At 41.6% G+C, this 27,503-nt stretch overlaps 1 protein-coding gene across 1 annotated transcript in view; it reads right to left on the minus strand.

Annotated features, from left to right (window-relative positions):
- Positions 1-1,167: 1,167 nt before the first annotated feature.
- LOC120998924 (vomeronasal type-2 receptor 26-like) overlaps positions 1,168-27,503 on the minus strand; it is a 106,811-nt gene continuing 80,475 nt past the window's right edge. The window contains exons 4-5 of the mRNA XM_040429803.1: positions 9,555-10,415; positions 1,168-1,259 (exon numbers count right to left, since the gene is read on the minus strand). Coding sequence (XP_040285737.1) covers positions 1,168-1,259; positions 9,555-10,415 — 953 coding nt within the window. The remainder of the gene's footprint in view (positions 1,260-9,554; positions 10,416-27,503) is intronic.

A 27,503-nucleotide genomic window follows, 5' to 3' on the forward strand; every position in this document is an offset into this window, starting at 1 on the left:
TTGCCGGCTATTGTGGTATTATTAGAAACTCATGCATCAGTAGATAGGCTCTATACAATGAAAAGAAAATGGGCTTCCCTTGAATATCACGCTTACTTCTCCTCTTATGCAAGAGGGGTCAGCGTATACACTCACCTAAAGAATTATTAGGAACACCATACTAATACGGTGTTGGACCCCCTTTTGCCTTCAGAACTGCCTTAATTCTACGTGGCATTGATTCCACAAGGTGCTGATAGCATTCTTTAGAAATGTTGGCCCATATTGATAAGATACATCTTGCAGTTGATGGAGATTTGAGGGATGCACATCCAGGGCACGAAGCTCCCGTTCCACCACATCCCAAAGATGCTCTATTGGGTTAAGATCTGGTGACTGTGGGGGCCATTTTAGTACAGTGAACTCATTGTCATGTTCAAGAAACCAATTTGAAATGATTCAAGCTTTGTGACATGGTGCATTATCCTGCTGGAAGTAGCCATCAGAGGATGGATACATGTTATCATTCTGTTTACGCCAAATTCGGACTCTACCATTTGAATGTCTCAACAGAAATCGAGACTCATCAGATCAGGCAACATTTTTCCAGTCTTCAACAGTCCAATTTTGGTGAGCTCGTGCAAATTGTAGCCTCTTTTTCCTATTTGTAGTGGAGATGAGTGGTACCCGGTGGGGTCTTCTGCTGTTGTAGCCCATCCGCCTCAAGGTTGTGCGTGTTGTGTCTTCACAAATGCTTTGCTGCATACCTCGGTTGTAACGAGTGGTTATTTCAGTCAACGTTGCTCTTCTATCAGCTTGAATCAGTCGGCCCATTCTCCTCTGACCTCTAGCATCCACAAGGCATTTTTGGCCCACAGGACGGCCGCATACTGGATGTTTTTCCCTTTTCACACCATTCTTTGTAAACCCTAGAAATGGTTGTGCGTGAAAATCCCAGTAACTGAGCAGATTGTGAAATACTCAGACCGGCCCGTCTGGCACCAACAACCATGCCACGCTCAAAATTGCTTAAATCACCTTTCTTTCCCATTCTGACATTCAGTTTGGAGTTCAGGAGATTCTCTTGACCAGGACCACACCCCTAAATGCATTGAAGCAACTGCCATGTGATTGGTTGACTAGATAATTGCATTAATGAGAAATAGAACAGGTGTTCCTAATAATTCTTTAGATGAGTGTATATTCACCGTGGGATGGAGTTTCAACCGGTGGATAATATGATTGATAAGGAAGGAAGATTTTTTTTCTTGCATGGTTTCTGGAACGGGCAGGAGATTATATTTGCGTTTATTTATAATCCCCCACCATATAAATCAACTGTCTTTTCTCTATTATCTAAATATATAGCCACAAAAAATCAATGTCCACTATTAGTAGCGGAAGACTTTAACTCTGTTCCTGACCCTGAGCTGGATCGTTTTTCTATCTCCTCTGACCGAGGTCGGACTGGTGCCCCTTTGAGTACTATTTGCCGGGAGCTGGCGCTGGTTGATATCTGGCGCCACCTCTATGGCAATAAGATAATCTTTTCTTGCTTTAGCCAGTCCTATGGGTCAATGTTACGTATAGATCTGGCCTTTGCAAGTCGTGATTTTAGTCATGAAATTGTGAAAATGAAGTATGAACCCCATGGAATTTCAGATCATTCCCCAGTTCTGATATCGTTCAGAGAGGTGGACTTCCCAGCCCCAGGTAAAATCTTTAAACTGAATTTGCATTGGTTTGATGTGATAGGGGAGCAACATTGAATTGATCTGGATATACAGGAATTCTGGAGCTTTAATGTAGGCTCTACACATATACACTATGTGTGGGATGCATTGAAGGCCCATATAAGGGGAGTATATTTTACTAAAATCAATAGGTATAGACTTGAATTATGACGAAGGGAGCAACAGCTTACAGAGACAATCAGGAGCTTACAGGATGCATTAGTTGCTCATTATAATGAGCAATATATAACCCAGTTGAAGGAGGCCAATTCACAGCTTAAAAAGAAAAATCAAGTCTTATATAGCATGTAGTGCCGCCCATTTGGGGACATCTCCACCCAGATCCGAGATCCCACTCTGTGGATTTGAAGAAAATAATGTATACAATAATGAATTATTCCGTAAAAATGTCATTATCTGGAAAAGGTTTGTCGACGATATTTTTTGCATATGGGCGGGGCCCCGTGAGACCCTATCTGGTTTCATGGACCATCTTAATACTGCTGTTGATGGTTTACGATTTACTATCACTTGTGACACCAATATGGTGAGTTTCCTGGACACCAGGGTCGTTAAGGACCCTAGTGGTCATTTGTTTACAGACATCCACCTTAAGGACACTGATAGAAATAGCATACTCCATTTTAAAAGTGCCCACCCTGTGTCCCTAAAGAAAGCGATCCCTAGGTCCCAATATCAAAGAGTTAAACGAATAGTCTCAGATCCAATCATACAAAACATAAGAATAGCAGAAATGACAGAAAGATTTCAGGAACGTGGTTATCCACTAACTGTTCTGAAGGAAGCTAGGGAAGGGATACAAGGTGATAGGGTCTTAAAAGATGGGGTTAAGATGTCCAGAATTGCACTGATCCATAAATTTCATCCATTTAACGTGGGTATTGACAATACGGTCAAGAAACATTGGCACTTGTTAAATAAATCATATCCGCATGTAGATAAATTTAAATATCCTCCCCTTATCTGCAATAAAAGGAATCCAAATTACCGTGACAAAATAGTACATGCGGATTTGGGCAGCACTAAAGCTACATTGAAACAACAACGGATATCCACGCCACGGATGGGTACTTCGCCCTGCCTGCATTGTCTACAGTGCTCCCATGTAATTAAAGGCCCTTCATTTCATCATCCACATACTGGGAAAAGCTTTGGAGTAAAAGTTTTTTTTACTTGCGACTCAACAAATGTAATATATCTTATTAAATGTCCTTGTGGCCTGTTATATGTGGGTGAGACAATGCAGGCAGTGAGGGATCGGATTAGTAAGCATAAATCCGATATTAGGACAAAAAAACTTATGTTACCGGTCCCATATAATTTTGAAAAATGTAAACATACTATCGCACATTTGCGGTTTCAAGTGTTGGAACAGGTAAAGAGACCTAGAAGAGGAGGTGATGTCAAAAGACTTCTCCTTAGAAGAGAGGCCTTTTGGATACATACTCTTGGCACACTGCATCCAAGGGGTCTAAACAGGGACTATGAGGTCACATACTTGTAAGTTTTTGTAAACAGATAAATGTTTAATACATTTCTTATATATTTCCTTTAGACCTCAGCCTTATGACGAAAAGGACATTTAGATTCTTCAATAAGGTAGAAAACAAACTCTGCCATGTGTTACGTTGTTTTACTTTGTTTGATTAGTTGATTGATCATTGATTTAACACCACCCACTAGTATGGGTGGAGACGTCCCCAAATGGGCGGCACTACATGCTATATATGACTTGATTTTTCTTTTTGGATGTACCTGTTGAGAAAGGCTTGCATGCCGAAACGCGTCCTGGTTGTAGGACTCTTTACTTTCATGGAAAAATAAAAAAGAAGCTTATTCACAAAGACACAGCAGCTGGGATTCTTTACCTGTTATATATTGGAGGTTGCTCCTCTCCCGTGCAGCGTGCAATACAAGGTGAAGTGCTGACCTGTTTCTTTCATTTGATAATTCACAGCTTAAGACACTTCAGTATAGTAAAGCTCATCACAAGCTCCTTTTTCAAGGTCAAAACCGTTTCTGTGAATCGGGCAAAACGGGGACGTTTTTGGCACGGTTAGTTTCCAATCAGAGAGAGGCTACTAGCATAAGGGAGATTAGGGGTTCAAAGGGTAATTGGGTGAGGTCCCCAGAGATGATTAGAGAGGAATTTGTGAAGTACTAGTCCTCTCTTTATCAGTCTGACCCTATTCCTAGTCGGGATGACATGGATCAATACCTACAACAATTGGGGCTCCCCCAGCTAGACCCACAGGATAGGGAAATGCTGGATCACCCCATTCTTCTGGATGAGTTGCGATCGATACTTCCAATGTTGAAATACAATTCATCCCCTTTCCCTGACGGTCTCCCGTTTGAACTTTATAGGTACCACGCCAAATCGCTCCTCCCAATTTTTGTACAGGTCTTGAATGAATCCTGTTTATCTGGTTCTTTACCTCCATCATTTAGAGAGGCAGTGATCACCTTGGTATTGAAAAGGGATAAAGATATATGCGATATGGGGTCATATAGCCCCATATCGCTCTTAAACACAAGCTAATCACTTGAAGAGGGTAATAGCCTCTCTGGTACATCCCAACCAGATGGGATTCATTCCAGCCCGGCAGATACAGATGAGTTTTTATAGGGTGTTTCTGAATCTCTCTGTTGGGTGTAGTATAGACCACTCCGCCCTGTCTCTAGACGCCGCTAAGGCGTTTGACAGGATGGAGTGGTCTTTTTTGTGGTCCACTATGTCGCATTTCGGTTTGGGGAATGCATTCATAGAAATGACCCAAATGCTATATGAACAGCCGTCAGCTTGTATTAACATTAATGGCATTAGTTCTTCTCCTGTTACGATGCGGCGAGGGATGAGACAGGGATGCCCCCTTTCTCCCCTCCTTTTTGCCTTATTTATTGAACAGTTGGCCTGTATGATCCGATCAGATAACCGCATAGACGGCTTTGGGGTGGCAGGAGTGAGCGATAAAATAAGCCTCTATGCCGATGATGTTATTCTGTTTCTGGATCAGGGATGGAAGATCCTTCCCCATGTGATGGAAGCAATAGAGGATTTCGGTAAATTATCAGGCTATTTGATTAATTGGACCGCTGAACCGCAAGACCGTAGATGAGGGGAGTGGAGTTCGGGTTCTTGCCCCCAATGAAACCTTGGTCTACTTGGGGGTTAAGATTGGGGTTCCCATAAACAGGTTCTATGACCTTATTTGGCCCCAGTTTTGAATAAAGTTAAGTCCAAAATATGCGCTTGGCAGAAATTGATACTGGCACAGACTGATCGAATAGCACTGGTTAAAATGATCATTCTGCCTATGGTGATGTACCCGATGTGTGCTTCCCCTGTTTGGATCGATGATATCTTTTTCCATAGATTGGAGACTCTTATTAACGATCAAATATGGGGAAGGAAGAGGGTGCGTATAAAACAAAGATATCTATGGATGTCGGAATCGGAGGGCGGGTTATCACTTCCTTTTTTTCAAGGATACTTGCACAATATTTAACTCAGGTTATGGATAAACCAATAGAGAATATTTTCACATATATGGAATCTGGTTATTTGGGATTGAGGAAGTCCCTATTGATACCCTGCACCCTACAGTGGGTTTGGAATAAGCTCAAGAGGATTCTTAAAGTTTCCAATTCTTTTGCCTTCACCCCTCTGTGGGAGAACAGGAATCTGGTGGAATTTTTCAAAATCACAGATTTTATTTATTGGCTCCGTAAGGGGGTTGTCAATGTGAGTCATCTTTTTTCTTTAGGACATTTTAAATCTTTTTTGGAATTTAATTTCACTGATAGTACATCATTAGATTTGTTTATGTATGCACGTCTTAAACACGTATATGAGGCCTCTAGCAATAAAGGTTATATTTTTCCACGGGAGAATTTATTTTTTGATTATTGTTATGCCCAGACATATGAGAGGGTTAAGATAGCTAGCTTATACTGTAAACTTCAAATGGCATTGGCAACCATAACTGTATTTAAAAGCCCAAGTAAATGGGAGCAAGAGTTGCATTGCCCCCCACTACAATGGACCAGTAGTTATAGAAATGTAAGAAAGGCCACAATTTCTAATGCTCACAGATTAATTCAATTTAAGATCTTGCACCGATTGTACTATACGCCAAAAACCCAAGCGAAATTTCCTCAAAATAAAGGCCGAGATTGCTGCTGTCCTAAATGTGGATGTGTGAATGCGGATTTTGGCCATTTACTTTGGAACTGCAGCAAATTAAAATGGTACTGGGAACAGGTTTTTGTGGCCCTACAAAAGGAGTCCTCTTCGACATATAACCCCGGGATGTTGACGGTAATGTTGGGATATTTTGCTTCAGACACTGTAATTCCGGTCTGGGTCAGACAGATTTGGATGAGGGGTTTGATGGCAAAAGTTATCTTAATTAAATACTGGGGGTCTGTCTCCCCACCTTTGCTAAATGAATGGATCCAGTACCTTCGACAAATTAAAATCTATGAGGATATGGAAAATAAACAGAGCGGCACGTGGAACTGTTAAGACACAATTATTATCGTAATTATAGCTGCATTTAATAGAGCTGTAGTGATGACAGCCAATTAGGGAGGATGGGGGGAAGTTATAGTTTTATTTCTTCTATATTAATCCTGAATCTATTGTGATATTCATAATTTATGCAGGATTTTGCTCTCTCTCATTGGGTAGTTTACTATTCCCCTTAATGACTATCTTGCATTTGTTGTCTTTTCTATTATAATGTGTGTTGTTTTTCACTTTGCATTTAAAAAAAGGAAAAAAAATATATATAAAAATAAAATAAAAACATGGATTGTTTGAGGATTTGCATCATTTAATTTACAGAACATGCCCACAACTTTGAAGATGTTTTTTTTTTTTTATTGTCAAGCAAACAACAAATAGGACAAAATAACAGAAAAAATCTATGTGCATAACTATTCACCCCCCTAAAGTCAATACTTTGTAAGGCCACCTTTTGCGGCAATCACAGCTCCAAGTCGCTTTGGATAAGTCTCTATGAGCAGTTGCCACATCTTTCCACTGGTATTTTTGCCTATTCCTCCTTGCAAAACTGCTCCAGCTCCTTCAAGTTGGATGGGTTGAGCTTTTGAACAGCAATCTTTAAGTCTGACCACAGATTTTCTATTGGATTGAGATCTGGGCTGTGACTCGGCCATTTCAACACATTTACATGTTTCCCCTTAAATCACTCAAGTGTTGCTTTAGCAGTGTGTTTGGGGTCATTGTCCTGCTGGAAGGTGAACCTCCGTCCTAGCCTCAAATCAAGCACAGAGTGGTACAGGTTTTGCTCCAGAACATCCCTGTATTTAGCACCATCCATCTTTCCCTCAACTCTGACCAGTTTCCCAGTCCCAGCTGCTGAACCCCCCCCCCCCCCCCCTGCCAAGAATGATGCTGCCACCACTATGTTTTACTGTGGGGATGGTGTTATGTTGGTGATGTGATGTGTTGGGTTTGCGCAGACATAGAGTTTTCTTTGATGGCCGAAAAGTTCAATTTAAGTCTCATCAGACCAGAGCACCTTCCTCCATACATTTTGGGAGTCCTTTCTGCAAACTCACAAAGTGCCTTTTTGTTTTTAGCTGAAAGTAATGGCTTTCGTCTGGCCAATCTGCCATTAATCCCAACTCTATGGAGCGTACGGCTTATTGTCGTCCTATTTACAGATACTCCAGTCTTTGCTGCGGAAATCTGCAGCTCCTCCAGGGTTACCTTAGGTCTCTGTGCTGCCTCTCTGATTAATGCTCTCCTTGCCCGGTCCATGAGTTTTTGGTGGGCGGCCGTCTCTTGGCAGGTTTGCTGTTGTGCATCATCAAAGATTTGGATATTTTTTTATAACCTAACCCTGACTTGTACTTCTCAACAACATTGTCCCTAACTTGTTTGGAGAGTTCCTTGGTCTTCATGGCAGTGTTTTGTTAGTGATGCTTCTTGCTTAGGTGTTGCAGCCTTTGGGGCCTTTCAAAAAAGGCGTGTATATGTAATGACAGATCATGTGACACTTAGATTGCACATAGGTGGACATCATTTCACTAATTATGTGACTTCTGAAGGCAATTGGTTGCATCAGAGCTTTTTATGGTCTTCATAACAAAGGGGGTGAATACATACGCACATGACAATTTTCTGTTTTCTATTTCTGAACAATAGTTTTATTTATATATTTTTCTTATTTCACTTCACCAACTTAGACTATTGTGTTCTGATCCATCACATAAAATTCAGATTAACAAAACATTGAACTTAAGTAACAAAATACGAAAAAAGTCAAGGGGGGTGAATACTTTTGCATGGCACTGTAAAATGGCTGCCAGATCGGGTTCTTTTATAGGTTGATGGTGTGTCCATGTGCTGAAATGTCTCAATTAGCTGTCCTGTCCCACCTATTGGATGTGTCATGGGTCAAAGTTCGGCGCAGTGCAAAAGAATATGGCGCCGGCGAACATTGCCATATGTTCGGTGAATCGTGACCGCGCAAAGTTTGCCGCAAAACGACCGCCGGGCAAATCGCAAGGCAGTCTCTACTGGTAACACCCAGCTAGCAATTCATTCATGTGGGTCGGACAATACATTTATGTATTAGGTTAAATAATAGATTTGATGCATTTAAAAAAGGAGAATTTTAGTACATATTAAAATAAATTGGGGTCTTGTGTGCCTATGGGACTTAATGAGATGTCACAAATGATCCTATGATCCTCACTAAATGGATTGCTTCCTCATAAAGTTAACCTATATAAAAATAGCTTACACAAATAGTCCATAAACGCAGAAATAACCTTCATGATGGAGGAATATTCCCCAGGTGAATGACATAGATCCAAGAATAATGGCCCAAATTAATCCACTTATCTACAGACCGGTCAATAAAAGGGTCGTCCTGCCTATGAACTGCCAACACCTAAGGTTCAGACCTGTGTCCATAAAAAAAATCACTCACCTACTAACAGTCCTGCTATTGCTCTATTCCTTTCTGCTTCTGGGCTTTTAGGTTCTGTGGCCCTTCAACCAATCCCAGGCATCAATGGTTACATTGGCTTTGAACAGCACCTTACAGCAATGAGATAACATTAACGACTGTGACCACTGAAGCCTGTGATTGGCCACAGCAGTCACGGGACCAATCCGCTTCCTGATCCCATGGGAACAGGAAGCGGTCGGAAACAGAGCAGTGGCGGGATTGGGGGCAGGCGAGTGTGCTTTTTCATGTTCTGGGGAATAGGTCTGGAACATAGGGGTTGTTGGTTCCAAGACTGGACAACCCCTGTAGGTGATAATAATTCAGGCCAACTAGACAATATAATGGTGGGTCTCTCCTGGCAGACCAATGTTATGCATCATATTTGTATTCTTCAAATATTCAATTTGCATCAGAGATCGGTACTCAAAAGTCTTTGTGGATGGGAGATTTTATTTCTTGTTAACATTTCTGTAACTTTCATTATTGTTTTTTATTTGGTTTAAATATTGGACAGAAATAGACAGATAGATTAGATAGATATGAGACAGAAAGACAGACTAATAAATACTGTGGATAGATAGTTAGATAGTATAGAGATAGATAGATAAACAGACAGATATCTTATATTTAAAGGTACTATAAGAACTAAGACAAGAACTTGTTTACGATTAATCACAAAACAGTCCAGCGGACAGAAGCAATAAAAAGCAAACAGGTAACTATGAACGTAGAAAAGAAGACTATGGAAAGAACAGAGAATCTGGACTATAAACTATAATTCTCCATTATAGTTTTGCTTGTCCAAAACATAAATTGGACTTTACGTTCAGTTCTGGTCTCATTAGAATAATGTAACATTTGGGAATGAAGATACAGCCCAGAAGTCCAGCACTGGAGGATGTGATGGCAAAAATTTCCACAGCCACCATGTCCTTCCCCTTGGTGCTGAGATAGGCTGGGATGAAGGAGATCCACACACTGCAGAACACCAGCATGCTGAAGGTGATGTACTGAGCCTCATTGAAGGTGTCTGGAAGTTTCCTGGCCAAGAAGGCTACAATAAAGCTCAACATGGCCAGAAATCCAATGTAGCCGATGACCAAGTAGAAAGCAATGGCAGATCCCTCATTACACTGTAATATTATCTTTCCAACCTCTATCTCAGTGTTATAATCTGGGAATGGTGGAGAGAAAGACAACCAGAAGACACAGATCACAACCTCTCCTATTGTACCAGTAATGAGTAATGATGTGGCCAGACGTCTCCCCAACCACTGCCTCAGTGTCCTGCCTGGTTGGATGGCACGAAAAGCCAAGACTACAGTGACTGTTTTAGCTAAAATGGAAGAAACTGCAAGACTGAAAATGTTTCCAAAAGCTACTTGTCGGAGCAGACATGACATCCTTGTGGGACGTCCAATGAATAAGAGAGGACATAGGAATGAGAAGAGCAGAGACAGGAGCAGGATATAGCTCAGGTTCTGGTTATTGGCTTTCACAATTAAAGTGTTCTTGTGCTTTATAAATATCCCCAACACAACGACCGTCACAGAACAGAAGAAGAGATTGATAATAATGAGAGATAATCCCAATGTATCTTCATATGAGAGGAAGTCAAGTAATCGCGGGATACAGGTGTCTCTTCTCTCATTAGACCACTGGTCTTCAGGACACCTCAAGCATCCTTCCATATCTATAAAAAATATGTAATTTATGTCATAACTCAATACAAGAATAAATAAGAACCTTTTATTCAGTTAATACAGAACTTAGTTAATAGGTTTCTCTGGAGAACACCACCATGTTCCAGCTCATTATATCTTTACAGTTGTGTTCAAAATAATAGCAGTATGTTTAAAAAAAAGTGAATAAAGCTCAACATCCTTCTAATAGCTTTTATTTCCATACACACAAATGCATTGGGAACACTACACATTCTATTCCAAATTAAAACATGAAGAAAAATATATCAAATTTGTGTTGTTCCTCTAAAAAAAATTGAAGAGAACTGAATATTAGACTGTTCAAAAAAATAGCAGTGTTTGTATTCTTCTTTACAAACGCAAACATTCACTATAGAAACTGATAATGTTTGAAGATTTTGAATCACTTCACTAATATTTAGTTGTATAACCACTGTTTCTAAAATCTGCTGTAGATCTGTGTTGCATGGAGTCAACCAACTTCTGGCCCCTGTGGACAGGTATTCCAGCCCAGGATGATCGGACTACATTCCATAGTTCTTCTCTATTTCTTGGTTTTGCCTCAGAAACTGCATTTTTGATGTCACCCCACAAGTTTTCTATTGGATTAAGATCCGGGGATTGGGCTGACCGCTCTATAACGTCAATCTTGTTGGTCTGGAACCAAGATGTTGCACATTTACTGGTGTGTTTGGGGTCATTGTCTTGTTTGAACACCCATTTCAAGCGCACTTCCTCTTCAGCATAAGGCAGCATGACCTCTTCATGTATTCTGATGTATTCAAACTGATCCATGATCCCTGGTGTGCGATAAATAGGCCCAACACTGTAGTATGAGACACATCCCCATATCATAATGATTGTGCCACCATGCTTCACTGTCTTCACAGTCTACTGTGGCTTGAATTCAGTGTTTGGGGGTCGTCTGACAAACTGTCTCCGGCCACTAGACCCAAAAAGATCAATCTTACTTTCATCAGTCCACAAAATGTCTCTTTAGGCCGGTCAATGTGTTCTTTGGCAAATTGTAACCTCTTCAGCACATGGGGACTTTGAGGGGGCTTCTTGCAGATAGCTTGGCTTCACATAGGCGTCTTCTAAATGTAACAGTACTCACAGGTAACTTTAGACCTTCTTTGATCTTCCTGCAGCTGATTGTTGGCTGAGTCCTTGCCATTTTGGCTATTCTTTTATCCATCTGAATGGTAGTTTTTTGCTTTCTTCCACATCTTTCAGGTTTTGGTTGCCATTTTAAAGCATTTGCGATAGTTTTAGCTGAGCAGCCTATTATTTTCTGCACTTCTTTATATGTTTTCCCCTCTCCAATCAACTTTTTTATCAAGGTACGCTGTTCTTCTGAACAATGTCTTGAATGACCCATTTTCCTCAGAATTTCAGAGAGAAATGCACTGTAACCAGCATGTACAACATTTGCTGCCTTCCTTCCTTAAATAAGGGCAATAATTGCCACCTGTTTTTCAAAGAATGAATGACCTCACTCATTGAACTCCACACTGCTATTATTTTGAACATGCCCCTTTCAATAAGTGAATGAATTACAGAGAATAAGCAGCATGCATGTCATGACTGTTGGGTCTGTTGGATTTCTATTACTCTACTACACCTGCTAGTAAATTATTTGCAGTGTAGAAATATCATTTTTACCAAAAAAAGTGATTGATCAGGTTAGTGATTATAGTTATTATAGTTGCTCTTTAGTCAAAACTGTTGCTTTCAATTACAAATCCCCGGTCTGGTCATTGTTTGCCACGCATCATACGTTGGGCCAATAGGAAATGTAAGAAAGAGACAAATCTATATTTTAGCTGCAACATGGTCAGTAGTGCAGCGTCCATGCCCACAGCGAGCAGGGCAGTGGCGGCCATAGGCAGCTGTCCTAACAATAGGATGAAACTTAGTTTTTTATGTTCCTACAGTCCTCTATTTTAGCACAGCAGTCCGGTTTGTGTATTTCTGCATAGATTTGATTGCTGACAGTGGGGTAATCGGGGGCAGTACTAAAATAAAAAATAGTTATCTGGACTTCTTCTACCACTTCTACCACTTATGTATTACTGCAGATAATAGTCCAGAATCGTGGTGACAGATTCTCTTTAACTGAAATAGTTAAATCTATATAGAAAATATAAAGTAATGGCAAATAACAGGATAAGCAGGTTTTGCATTTTCTTAAAGGCTTTTTACAATGTACTGTATATAGGTAAAGATCCCAAGCACAATAAAAATCTCAATCCCTCTTTAGACGGCTGCATATATGTTACATCGGCAGCCTGTGCCAGCCACTGCCCACTACTTTGGGTTGGTACGGGCACCGCTCCACTCACACTGTGTCTTTTGCAGGTCCAGCACTAAGGCAGTAGGCCCAGGCATTGGTGTACTATGCGTTTATTGGGTATATTCTTCATTGAACCTAACTTTATTCTGCAGTATTGCAAGAATTATTATTGCAAACCTTCCTTTGGTTCTGTGCTCAGCTGCTAGGCTGTTTCTAATGTCTACATATGCTGTACTGCTTATCTCATACTCTGCCTGAACAATAGATTCACTAGCTTGCTACAACCTGAAAAGGTGCTATAACCTTCTTGTCTGCCATGTACTGACTTCTGCCCAAACCTCTGACGGATTCTGACCCTTTGCAGCATGACCTGACCCATGCCTGATCACCGTACTGACCCTGTGCTGCCTGTCCTGACCTTTGGATTTGCACAAACTCTGCCTGCCCCAAGCTTGGCCTGTTACTGACTAAAAGAATTGATTGATCCTTTGGTGTCTCTGACCTACAGTTGTGTTCAAAATAATAGCAGTCAGACATCACTAACTTGATCAATCACTTTTTTTTGGTAGAAATGATATTTCTACATGGCAAAAAATGTACTAGAATTAGTAGTAGAGTAATAGAAATCCAACAGACCCAACAGTCATGCCATGCATGCTGCTGATTCTGTGAAATTCAATCACTTAGTGAAAGGGGCATGTTCAAAATTATAGCAGTGTGGAGTTCAATGAGTGAGGTCATTCATTCTTTGAAAAACAGGTGGCAATTATTGCCCTTATTTAAGAAAGGAAGGCAGCAAATGTTGTACATGCTGGTTACAGTGCATTTCTCTCTGAAATTCTGAGAAAAATGGGGCGTTCCAGACATTGTTTAGAAGAACAGCGTACCTTGATTCAAAAGTTGATTTGAGAGGGGAAAACATATAAAGAAGTGTAGAAAATGATAGGCTGCTCAGCTAAAATGATCGCAAAAGCTTTAATATGGCAACCAAAACCTGAAAGATGTGGAAGAAAGCGAAAAACTGCAATTCGAATGGATAGAAGAATAGCCAAAATGGCAAGGACTCAGCCAACAATCAGCTCCAGGAAGATCAAAGAAGGTCTAAAGCTACCTGTGAGTCCTGTTACAATTAGAAGACGCCTATGTGAAGCCAAACTATCTGCAAGAAGCCCCTGCAAAGTCACACTGTTAAAAAAAGTCATGTGCTAAAGAGGTTGCGATTTGCCAAAGAGCACATTGACCGGCCTAAAGAGACATTTTGTGGACTGATGAAAGTTAGATTGTTCTTTTTGGGTCTAGTGGCCGGAGACAGTTTGTCAGACGACCCCCAAACACTGAATTCAAGCCACAGTACACTGTGAAGACAGAGAAGCATGGTGGACAAGCATTATGATATGGGGATGTTTCTCCAGTGTTGGGCCTATTTATCGCATACCAGGGATCATAGATTTGTCTTAATATATCAGAATACTTGAAGAGGTCATGCTGCCTTATGCTGAAGAGGAAATGCCCTTGAAATGGGTGTTCCAACAAGACAACGACCCCAAACACACCAGTAAACGTGCAAGATCTTGGTTCCAGACCAACAAGATTGATGTTATGGAGTGGACAGCCCAATCCCCAGATCTTAATCCAATAGAAAACTTGTTGACATCAAAAATGCAGTTTCTGAGGCAAAACCAAGAAATACAGAAGAACTATGGAATGTAGTCCAATCATCCTGGGCTGGAATACCTGGTCACAGGGGCCAGAAGGTGGTGACTCCGAGCATCACAGATCTACAGCAGTTCTCAGAAACAGCGGTTATACAACTAAATATTAGGGAAGTGATTCAAAGGAAAGCAAAATCTTCAAACATTTCTCAGTTCATATAGTGAATGTTTGGGTTTGTAAAGAAGAATACAAACTGCTATTTTTTGGCACTTTTCTTCAATTTTTTTTAGAGGAACAACACCAATTTGATATATTTTTCTTCATGTTTTGATTTGGAATAGAATGTGTAGTGTTCCCAATGCATTTGTGTGTATTGAAATAAGAGCTATTAGAAGGATTTTGAGCTTTATTTACTTTATTTTAAACACACTGCTATTATTTTGAACACAACTGTATGTGGGTCAACTGTCAACCACACTGTGACTTCTCCAGGAAGTAGTGGTCTGGTGGCTGCCAGTTGGTTGACACAGTGATTTCACACCCACTGAGAGTAACAATATATATACCGTATATATATATATCATGTATGGAAAAACTGTCGCAAAGTAAAAATTGTTTAAAAAAGAAGTGTTAATAGTTTAATTTTTAGAGAAATCTAAATCCAATCAATATTTGGTGTAACCGCCCTTTGCCTTCAGCATTAATTCTTCTACGTACACTCACACATAGTTTTTGAAGGAAATCAGCAAGGAGGACTAATCACAGATCTTCTATGGATGTAGGCTTCCTTAACGCCTTTTGTTTCTTCGCAAAATCCCAGACAAACTGGATAATGTTGAGATCAGGATGGGGGCCATATCATCACCTTCAGGACTCCTCTTCTTTAAGCCTCATTCACACGTTAGTGTTTTAACGGACATGTGCTGTACGTGTTCTTGACGGACAGCACACGTCCCCGTTCATTTTAATGTGTGTATTCACACATCAGTGTTTTAGCACGGTCCGTGGGTCCGTGTTTTTAGCGCGGATGCATGCTCTATTTTGTCTGTGTTCACGGATCCATCACGCCCATTTTAGTCTATGTTTCCATGAAAACCACCAATGCCATCCGTGTTGCATCAGTGTTTCATGGATCATTAAGAAGAGATTCTTTGAAAATTATTTTTCAGTTGCTCAGTGTCAGTGAAACACGGATGCAACACGGACAACAAAAAACTGACACACTAACCCTTCAGGGACAGCTTCAAGGATGCATCACTGACCACCTGCTTACGGATTTCAGCATGGACGTGTGAATGAGGCTTTACTCTGAAGATAACTATTAGTGATATTTACTGTATGTTTGGGATTGTTACCCTGTTGCAGAATAAATTTGGAGCCAGACACCTCCCTGACGCTACTGCATGAAAGATACAAAAAAGTCAAAATGTAGCAGCACTTGTGAATGGAATAATTCCCACTTGCCATTGTATGGTGGTGCCTGTAGCTTAGCCTCAAGCCCAAGAGCACTAGATAAATACCAGAAAATGTATACAGGCCACTGTCACTCTTCTGCTACTCCTACTACTGCATCTGCTGTGCTATCCCATGTCCAGATTTTGGGGGGTACAATCTTGGGGAGAGATCATCTTAATCTGCGTGAGGAGACTTATAGGTCATACATGCTCATCTGGAATTCTGGGAAGAAAGGGATGCTCATTTGCATCTTGGTCAGTGGCATACCTCCAATAGAAGCAGACCACGCAGCTGCTATAGGGCCCCTGAGGGAAGGGGGCCCACAGTGGAGGATAGGCCCCGCACACTAATTACAGTTTTATATTTATAGCTACCTGTGTGAAAAGAGAATGTAAGATCTGAAGAAAGACCACCATGTGACCAGTGCAGGAAGCCAATGAATAGAAGGGCAGAGCAGAAGAAGTCTGGAGGACCTTTGGTGATGTCATCATAATGTGACCAGCATAAAGGACTGGTGAAGGACCTATGGGATGTCACTGTGAGGTTGGTGGTGTCCTGAGATAACCTACATAACATCTTAGGAAAGCTGGGAGTTGTAGTTCTGTCCTATTATATCCCTCTCCATGTAATTTAAATGTATGCCCTACTACAGTCTGGTAATAGAAACATTGAAACATAGAAACATAGAATGTGTCGGCAGATAAGAACCATTTGGCCCATCTAGTCTGCCCAATATACTGAATACTATGAATAGCCACTGGCCCTATCTTATATGAAGGATGGCCTTATGCCTATCCCATGCATGCTTAAACTCCTTCACTGTATTTGCAGCTACCACTTCTGCAGGAAGGCTATTCCATGCATCCACTACTCTCTCAGTAAAGTAATACTTCCTGATATTACTTTTAAACCTTTGCCCCTCTAATTTAAAACTATGTCCTCTTGAAGAAGTTTTTCTTCTTTTAAATATTCTCTCCTCTTTTACCTTGTTGATTCCCTTTATGTATTTAAAAGTTTCTATCATATCCCCTCTGTCTCCTCTTTCTTCCAAGCTATACATGTTAGGCAAATGGAAATAAGAAAGAAGGAATTGTTGAATGTAGAAGAACGAATGAAAGCTGAAGAAACAGTTATAAGACTCAGTCAACAGAGATTCTACAGTGAAGAGTTGAAGAGACTTAGTCAAGAACCTAAAAGGCTTAAATATTCTCTCCACTTTTACCTTGTTGATTTCCTTTATGTATTTAGCAGTTTCTCTCATATCCCCTCTGTCTCGTCTTTCTTCCAAGCTATACATGTTAAGGTCCTTTAATCTTTCCTGGTAAGTTTTATCCTGCAATCCATGTACCAGTTTAGTAGCTCTTCTCTGAACTCTCTCCAAAGTATCAATATCCTTCTGGAGATATGGTCTCCAGTACTGCGCACAATACTCCAAATGAGGTCTCACTAGTGCTCTGTAGAGCGGCATGAGCACCTCCCTCTGTCTACTGGTAATGCCTCTCCCTATACACCCAAGCAGTCTGCTAGCATTTCCTGCTGCTCTATGACATTGTCTGCCTACCTTTAAGTTTTCTGAAATAATGACCCCTAAATCCCTTTCCTCAGATACTGAGGTTAGGACTGTATCACAGATTTTATATTCTGCTCTTGGGTTTTTATGCCCCAGGTGCATTATCTTGCACTTATCAACATAAAATTTTAGTTGCCAGATTTTTGACCATTCCTCTAATTATCCTAAATCCTTTTCCATTTGGTGCATCCCTCCAGGAACATCAACCCTGTTACAAATCTTTGTGTCATCAGCAAAAAGACACACCTTACATCGAGGCCTTCTGCAATTTCGCTGATAAAGATATTAAACAATATGGGTCCCAGAACAGATCCCTGCGGTACCCCACTGGTAACAAGACCATGGTCTGAATATACTCCATTGACTACAACCCTCTGTTGTCTGGCCCTCAGCCACTGCCTAATCCATTCAACAATATGGGAGTCCAAGCCCAAAGACTGCAATTTATTGATAAGCCTTCTATGTGGGACAGTATCAAAAGCCTTACTAAAGTCTAGATAAGCGATGTCTACTGCACCTCCGCCATCTATTATTTTAGTCACCCAATCAAAAAAATCAATAAGATTAGTTTGGCATGATCTCCCTGAAGTAAACTCATGCTGTTTTTCATCTTTCAATCCATGGGATTTTAGATGTTCCACAATCCTCTCCTTAAGTATGGTTTCCATTAATTTCCCCACTATTGATGTCAGGCTTACTGGCCTATAGTTGCCCGATTCCTCCCTACTACCTTTCTTGTGAATGGGCACAACATTTGCTAATTTCCAATCTTCTGGGACGACTCCTGTTGCCAGTGATTGGTTAAATAAATCTGTTAATGGTTTTGCTAGTTCACCGCTAAGCTCTTTTAATAGCTTTGGGTGTATCCCATCAGGCCCCTGTGACTTATTTGCATTAATTTTAGACAGCTGACATAGAACCTCTTCCTCTGTAAAGACACATGCATCAAACGATTAATTAGTCTTCCTTCCTAACTGAGGTCCTTTTCCTTCATTTTCCTTTGTAAAAACTGAACAGAAGTATTCATTGAGGCAGTCAGCTAGTTCTTTATCTTCTTCCATATACCTTCCTTCTTTTGTTTTTAATTTTGTAATTCCTTGTTTTAGTTTCCTTTTTTCATTTATGTATCTGAAGAATGTTTTATCGTCTTTTTTCACTGACTAAGCTAATTTCTCCTCTGCCTGTGCTTTAGAAGCTCTTATAACTTGTTTGGCCTCTCTCTCTGCCTAATCTTATAAATTTGCCTGTCATTCTCGTTTTTTTTAATTTTTTTATAATTACTAAATGCTATCTTTTTGTTTTTAATGATTTTGGCCACTTCTGCTGAGTACCACAGTGGTCTCTTCCTTTTTTTGCTTTTACTGACAAGCCTAATGCAATTTTCTGTTGCCTTCATTAGTGCCACTTTTAAGTAGTCCCATTTCTCCTGGACTCCATTGAAACTGTTCCAATCTGATAGGGACTCATATACCACTAATCTAATTTTAGAAAAGTCTGTTTTTCTAAAATCTAAAACTTTTGTTTTTGTGTGGTGTGAATCAGTCACTGTACTTAAAGTAAACCACACTGACTGGTGATCACTAGATCCCAAGCTTTCCCCTACAGTAATATCAGATAACAAATTCCCATTTGTGAATACTAAATCTAAAATGGCCTCCTTCCGGGTTGGCTCCTCAACTACTTGCTGTAGAGATAATCCCAGTAGGGAATTTAGAATATCTGTACTCCTGGCAGAACTAGCTATTTTGGTTTTCCAGTTTACATCAGGAAGATTAAAGTCTCCCATAATGATAACTACCCCCTTCAATGTGATTTTAGCTATTTCCTCAACTAGTAGATCATCTAATTCTTTGACTTGGCTAGGTGGTCTCTATATATCACACCGACACGAGTTACCCTATGATTATCAAGCTGCAAGGTAACCCAAACTGACTCTAAATTGGTCTCGCTAACTTGAATTAAATTAGATTTTATGCTATTTTTCACATACAGGGCCACCCTTCCCCCCTTCTTGCCTTCTCTGTCTTTTCTATATAGAGAGAACCCTGGTATTGTTATATCCCAGTCATTACTACCATTGAACCACATTTCAGTAACAGCCACTAAATCTATATTCTCAGATGCCATTATAGCCTCAAGTTTATTGATCTTATTCCCTAAACTGCGAGCATTTGTAGACAAGACTCTGAGCTTGTCATTTCTTTTTTTTTAATAGTATCTTTTTATTTATTAATTTAGCAAAAAGCATAACGAACACATCAAATACAGACAATCATCAATTGAGTCCAGTACAAATCAAATACATGGGATCCATCATAACAGTTCCTCATGACCCAAGTTTGGGACAGAAGAAAAAGATATCACTTTCAGGATGAACAGTACCCAAGATATCAATCCTAAGGAAGATTCAAAGTACTGCACACACGCACACACATTCACACACGCCTTCATTGGTCAGAACAGTCTTTCAGTCATCTATGGTACTAGAGTCTGGGCTCCAATCCAGGGGTCCCATATCTTCATGAAGCGATCAGGGGTCCCTCTTCTCTCAAACACAAACTTGTATAATTCAAGATCAGCATTAACTAGATGTACCCATTGTTGCACAGTAGGATTCTTAGGAGGTTTCCAGTTGAGAAGGATAGTTTTCCTAGCATAGTATAAGAGTATTCTATACAGCTTCCTGCCAAATTTGGTTGGAACAATCTCGTTGGCTACTCCCAACAGACTAGTGAGCTCAGTACAGACGTTAGGAAAGCCTAGTTTGTCATTAAGATATTTATGGATTTCTTCCCAGAAGCCATGAATAATCGGACACTGCCAAACCATGTGTATAAGACAACCGTTTTCATGTCCACATCTTGTGCAATGAGGGTTCGGCAATTTACCCATTTTAAATAGCCTCACAGGAGTATAATAAATTCTATGAAGCCATTTAACTTGAATCAACTGATCCCTAGCACTTACCACTGTAGATCTCCATGTACAGCTAGATTCTTTAACATGAACATCTTCCAAACCTTCAATGTCCCTTTTCCACCTAACAAATGCCCTGTCCAGGGGGGAGTCCTGCAACGCCATCAACGACGCATACAGGGTCGACACTGGTTTGACCAACGGAACCCTCCTAATCACTGCCTCAACTGTACCACACTCCAGTTTTAAAGGTTCTCTACCAAACTGAGCCTGACAGGCATGCCTGAGTTGAAGATATCTATACAAACAACGCTGGGGCAAATTAAATTCCTGTTTCAAACTATTAAAGGTTCTAAATAGGCCTTTATCATATAGTTGGGTAAGGTAGCGCACCCCCCTCTGAGGCCAAAATTCAAACTCCAGTAATGAGAACAGCTCCGGAAGCACTCTGTTTCTCCACAAAGGCAAATATGGCGACCAAGTAATATCATTCTCATCAGGGTTACATTTCTGACCCCATTTGACCCACATCTGTACTGCAGCAGCCATCGATTGGGTGTAGTGTACTGTAGACCTAGCCCCCCTCCTATATGCCAAGTTCGTAAGTGCCTCATAGGACCCCAATAAAGCTGCCTCCAACACTACCGCCGGGTTACCTGAGTCAGCCCGTACCTACCAAGCCACATAGCTCAGCTGCACCGCTACATAGTACATGTACAGGTTTGGCAAGGCAAGACCCCCCCGCAGGTAAGACGCCTGGAGGGTGGATCTCGCTATTCTGGGAGAAGACTTATTCCATAGAAAGGGAGCGATTATCCTATCCAAAGTAGCAAAATGTCTCTTGGGGAGTAACACTGGGGCAGCCCTATATAAGTATAGCAATTTTGGGAGAAGAATCATTTTTACCACATTGATACGCCCAACCAGAGTTAAAGGAAGGTTTTCCCAAGCCTCTAGCTTTCGAGTAATGGATTGCATTGTAGGAGCAACATTCAAATCATAAAATTTTGCCACATCTCTATGAACAACAATCCCCAAATATGTAAATTGCTCCACAATCTGAAGCTTATTGTTCACCGAAATGCGAGCTGGGTCAACATCATCAACCAGACATAGACTAGACTTAGCCCAGTTCACACGGAGACCCGAGAAACCCCCAAATCGATCAACAACACCTAAAAGGGTATCCAAGGACTTCCCTGAATCAGCCAGGTATACCAACATGTCATCAGCATATAATGAAAGCTTCTCTGATATTCCAGCTATTTCCCAGCCTTCTATACCTGAATTAGAGGATATGAGTATCGACAAAGGTTCCATGATTAATGCAAATAACAGGGGGGAGAGAGGGCAGCCCTGTCTAGTGCCTCTACCCAAGGGGAAGGAGTCCGATGTGTACCCATTCACCCTGACTCTCGCCGAAGGGGATCTATAAAGCATTTGTAACCAGAACAAAAAATTCTCCGGAAAGCCCATTTGAGTCAGCACTGCCCACATAAACTCCCATTCTACTGAATCAAATGCTTTTTCATTGTCTAAGGACGCAAGAGCCCTCATACCTCTGTTATCATGTTTGACCTGAAGATTAGTGAACAATCGCCTTAAATTAATATCTGTGGTTTTCCCTGGCATAAAACCCGATTGATCTACCCCAACCAAGGAGAGAATTACCCCCCGCAATCTTAACGCCAGTACCATCGCAAAGATTTTGACGTCAAGATTCAGAAGTGAGATAGGTCGATAAGAGCTACACTGGTCAGATGGCTTCCCCGACTTGTGAATCACTACTATCGTTGCCTCCAGAAAGGACGGTGGCAACGAACCACTTTCCAGTGCATACCTCAACAGCTTCCCAAATCTACTAACCAGGTCTTTAGAAAATCGCTTATACCATTCAGCAGGAAATCCATCGGGTCCCGGGGTTTTCTTGGTTGCTAAGGAACTAATGGCCGTTTCAATCTCCAGGTCAGATATGTCTGCCGCCAGGGCTCCCCTGTCATCTCTGTCCAAAGAAGGAATATTAATACCTGCTAAGAAATTGACAATTTCCTCCGAAGTACACGTGATCTTGGGGGCATACAATGTCTCATAATAGGAGGCAAACTGTCGGCAGACATCTCTGGGCTCCCTCAATAAGAGCACCTGATCATTCAGAATTCCCGCCACCACCGTTTGTTGAGTCTCAGATCTAGTCAAGTACGCCAAGGCCCTACCACACTTATCACCATCTGAAAAAATAGTTTGCCTCTGATTTAAAAGTTTCTTCTCAGTATATTCAGTTAAATGCAAAGTAAACCTACGCTGCGCCTCAAGCCACAAAGTCTCTTTTCTCAGGGCACGGATCTAGTATATATAACCTCTCCTTATCAGCTAGTTCAGTCTCTAGTTTTATCCGTTTGATATTCAGTTCCTTTCTATGAGTTGCAATAGCAGCAATCAATGCCCCCCTCATTACTGACTTGAGAGCATCCCATTCTACCAGAGGATTCGTAGACCCTTCATTTTCTGCCCAGTAATTCCCCATTGCATCTAGACTCTCACTCACCACAGGTAATACCTCGAGCCACATAGGGTTTAACCGCCACTGCTTATCAGTCGAAGCCAGCGGCTGTGACAGTATCAGAAGGAGGGGGGCATGGTCTGAAACCCCTCTCGGTAGATAATCACTAGACTTGATATAGGGGGATAAATCTCTGCTGACAAAGGCCAGATCTATACAAGAGAGTGAGCCAGTAGAAGCTGAATAGCAAGAGAATTGTGCATCTGTGGGGTGGAAATAGCGCCACGTCTCTACTAAATCATAAGTATTAGCCCAATGTGATAGGACATTGTTGTGTGAGGCCTGGGGAACCCTTCTGTCCCGTATAGGATCTAAAGTGGCATTATAGTCACCCATAATAATATAAGGCATTGCTGGAAATCCTGCTATTTTAGCTGTAATTAAGTCTAGGACCTCTCTGCGGAATGGCGGAGGAATATATAATCCCACAAATAGGTACTGCAGGCCTCTGACACAAGCATGTAAAATCACATACCTACCATAAGGGTCCAGCTGTACAGACAGTATTTGAAACGGAAGACTTTTAGCAATTAAAATAGACACGCCTCTAGCGTGATTTGAGTAAACCGCATGATATGTGGGGCCTATCCATGGGCGCCGCAAAGCTAGTACTTTCTGGCCCTGCAGGTGCGTTTCTTGCAATAACATTATGTCAGGGTTATTCCTCTTCAGATAATTGAACACTAAAGACCGTTTAATCTTATCGTTCAGACCCCGAACATTCCACGAAAGTAGCTTAATTACCGCCATTTATTCTTCCAAAGATAACATCTCCATAATCGCCGACCAATGAAGGCACATTCACGCACACATACAATCCACATCAAAGAACCCCTCAACAGAGAAACCCTCTCCAACCCACCCATTCCCAACCTCCCTAACCCACCCTGCCCAAACCTTCCTAACATGGTTGAGCCTGACACCCCAAACTAGCAACTCCTGGGTACAGTAACCTACCCTAACTCATAAGAACATATATACCATATAGATACGTTGGTGATAGGAAGCAAGTATATAAGTCTACCCATAACAGTGCATAGTCGTACAGGGTGTTGCCACCCAGCATACCTATATGGGGTTAAACATCTGATCAATAGACAAAGTCAAAGAACAGGGATTCTAACAGGAGTAATAATGGTGCATTTAAACCAGATACTCCCCCCCTCCCCCAACCATCTTGTCAGCAAAACAATTTAACATTTAATCATGTATTATTTGCTCCAGCTGTCAACACTATAGTATAAACCATCAGCGGTGAGGCCTTGCATTTAGATTTCTCTCAATCCATTCAGTAGCCTCTTCAGGAGTACTAAAAAAACGGACTGTTTCACCATCTTGCACCCTCAAGCGAGAAGGGTAGATCATGGCATATTTCACATTTTTGTCCCTTAGCCGCGCTCGGACCTCAGTAAACTGCTTCCTTTTCTTCTGGACCTCTGCGGTAAAGTCCGGGTAAAAGGACAAACGGACATTCTCATAGCTGACATTCCCCTTCTGTCGAGCAGCTAGCAAAATAGCGTCTCTGTCCCTGTAGTTCAGGATCTTCATGATGAAAGGTCTAGCAGGGGATCCCGGCGGTAAGGGCCTGGTTGGAATCTGATGCGCCCTTTCTATAACAAAGCAACTGGAAAGTGAGATGGGATGTAACACTTCTTTTATGAGCTGTTCCGCAAAAATTTCTGGGGTAGACCCTTCTGCTCGCTCCGGTAAGCCCAGGACACGGACGTTGATACGTCTATTGCGGTTCTCAGCGTCCTCCGCCCTGGCTTGCAGCATCTGTACCTGTTGCAGCAGCTGCCTGGTGTCATTTCCAGCTGCTCTGGACGCATCTTCCACATCACTCACTCTTTGCTCCACTGCAGATGTTCTTTCACGTATTTTGTCAAAATCGTGTCGCAAACAGCTAAGGTCAGACTGTAAATGGTCTATCTTTGATGTAAGAGCAGCTTGACAATCAGCTATAGCTTTCATAATTTGAGAGGCTTCAGCAGAGGAACCAGGGACAGGAGACCCCTCACTTTCCTGTTCAGTTTGACTCATGGCGTCCATGAATCGTTTAACAGATGATGGAGCCACAGAAGAAGTTTTGCGGCCCATAGAAATAGTCCACAGACACTTTAAAGATCTGCTGGGGTTTGTCACTCATGCAGCAAAACAAGATAAGGCTTTGTTAAATTCAGCAAGTCCTGCCACACAGCCAAGTAGACTGCCAGTTATCTTTACATTCCTCAGGGGGGAGGGGGATAAGTACACCAGCACCAGCACCACCACTAAACTTTCATATAAACTGCGGTGAACTCTGCAGCTTTCATACATAAGGGCTCCCAAGAGGATTACCACTGCAGGACTTCAGGATAATAGTGGAAGTAGGGAGATGCAGAGCGTTTCGCAGATCCACTCCGTTTGCTGGGGCAGAGAGGAGCGCCGCTGCACATACACTTAACGGCAAGATGGCGCCCACCGCGCGGCTTCTTCCCGCCTCGGTCGCCGGGCTCAAGACTCCAGCAGGTATCGGCAGCAGTCCAAGGTAAGTTGTTAGCAACTTTCGGCAAGCCGTACCTGTGCTGTGTACCTTGCGGCGGATCGTGCCCCGACCTCACTCCACACTCTCCTCAGTTTGCGTCCCTCCTCTCCTCTCCCTCAATCCGTCGGCATCCACAGCGCCACAGCCAAAACTCAGCAATCCAGCACCGGGCAGAGTGTCCCCAAGTATGAAGGGATCCAACATATGATGAATGAGCTCAAGAAACCCCGATTATGCCAGGTGTATAAAGGAGATTTCACAGGATTTTGTAGGAGCACTGCAATCCTGCTTCCTCACTCCATGCTGGCTGACAATAATCAGCTTGTCATTTCTTAACCCTTGTGCTACTGGCATCTTCTGGCATTGTTCCGAGGGGCAGTCGGACTGCTGGATTATCACTCTTTCGCCCCCCTTTCCTAGTTTAAATGCTTTTTAGCAAATACTTTGAACTGTTCACTGAGGACATTCGTTCCCTTGAGAGAAAGATGTAAACCATCTTTCTTGTACAGTTCTTTTCCATTCCAACGAGAGCTAACATGAGACACAAAGCCAAAACCTTGGTTCAGACACCATTCACCAAGCCATACATTGAATTCCTTAATGAGCATCTTCCTGTTATGCTGAAGGTTATGCACAGGCAAAACTGCAGAGAATGAAACAGTTGATGCAACCTCCCGTATATCATTTCCAAGTGTGTGAAAAGCTTGCTTCACCTTTGAAACCTCATTGCAAGCCAGATAATTTGTCCCAAGATGGACAATAACATCCACCTCCCTTTCCTGCTTTGCTTGCCTAACAATATTAAAGATACGTCGTCTATCCTTGCTAGCGGTAGCACCAGGGAGACATCTCACAAAACAATTTTCCGCAAACTTCACACCTCTTATGATGGAATCGCCCACCAACAGCTGCTTACTATCAGTCCTCACCTTCTCCTTTTTGTCTTTGGCTGCAGTGCTGCATACTTTAGGCATGGGAGATGATTGTTTCTCACCCACTGTGCTTGAGCCATCCTCCATGTTGCTCTTGCACTCTGAAAGTGCTGCAAATAAATTATGGAGAGCCACAGATTGTGGGACATGTCTTCTATCAACAACACTCAGTATACCAGAACCTGCAGTAACCCATCTTCCATTTCTAGGGGGCCCTCTGTGGCAGTGGCATTGCAACGTTCTCAGCCTTAGTTTGTTTAACGTTTAATTTACAAATCTCAGATTTCAAAAATGCTATTTCCTGCTGCATTACGGAGAGATGTCTACAGATCAGACAGCAACCAAACCTCTGAAGAGTGGAACCTGAAATAAAAGCACAACAATTCCTGCACAGAACCAGGTCTGCCATTTTAAAGAGGGGAAAGAATTTAAACAAACAAATCTTACTTTTTTAGATTGTATCCACCTCCAGATTACCTCCTGAATATCTCCAATGCACTTATAAAAAGCAGCACTTGGAAAATGCAGCAAGCTATAATTAGGCAAGCTAAGATTATGTGGCTATATATACACACACTCCCACAAAAGCTCCTCCCCCAACAACAAATTTAACACCTTAATCACCTATGCTCATTTGCAATCAGACAATAGTGATAACCTGTCTAACAAATTCCTTACCTGTTTTGAAACACAGTGTCTGAGTATCCACCAGAAACACAGCTGAAGTTCTGCTGTTTTGAAACACTGTCTGAGTATCCACCAGAAACACCGCTGAAGTTCTGCTGTTTTGAAACACAGTGTCTGAGTATCCACCAGAAACACAGCTGAAGTTCTGCTGTTTTGAAAAAACTGTGTCTGAGTATCCATCAGAAACACTGCTGAAGTTCTGCTACAGTGGAAAAGCTCTGAGTTAGTCTAAGTTAGTCTCCTGAATATCTCCAATGCACTTATAAAAAGCAGCACTTGGAAAAATGCAGCAAGCTAATGCAGCAAGCTGGTAATGTTGGGAGTTGCAGTTCTCTCCTCTTATACCCTCTCTCTGTAATGTATACTGATGCCCCATAATCAATCTGGCCATACTGGGGGTTATAGTTATTTCCTTTTAAAGCTCTCACCTAGTACAAATAAATGATGCCCTATAATAATCTACGCATGCTGGGAGTTGTAGTTTT

Source organism: Bufo bufo, chromosome 4 (genome assembly GCF_905171765.1).
Source record: "Bufo bufo chromosome 4, aBufBuf1.1, whole genome shotgun sequence".
Taxonomy (NCBI): Eukaryota; Metazoa; Chordata; class Amphibia; order Anura; family Bufonidae; genus Bufo; species Bufo bufo.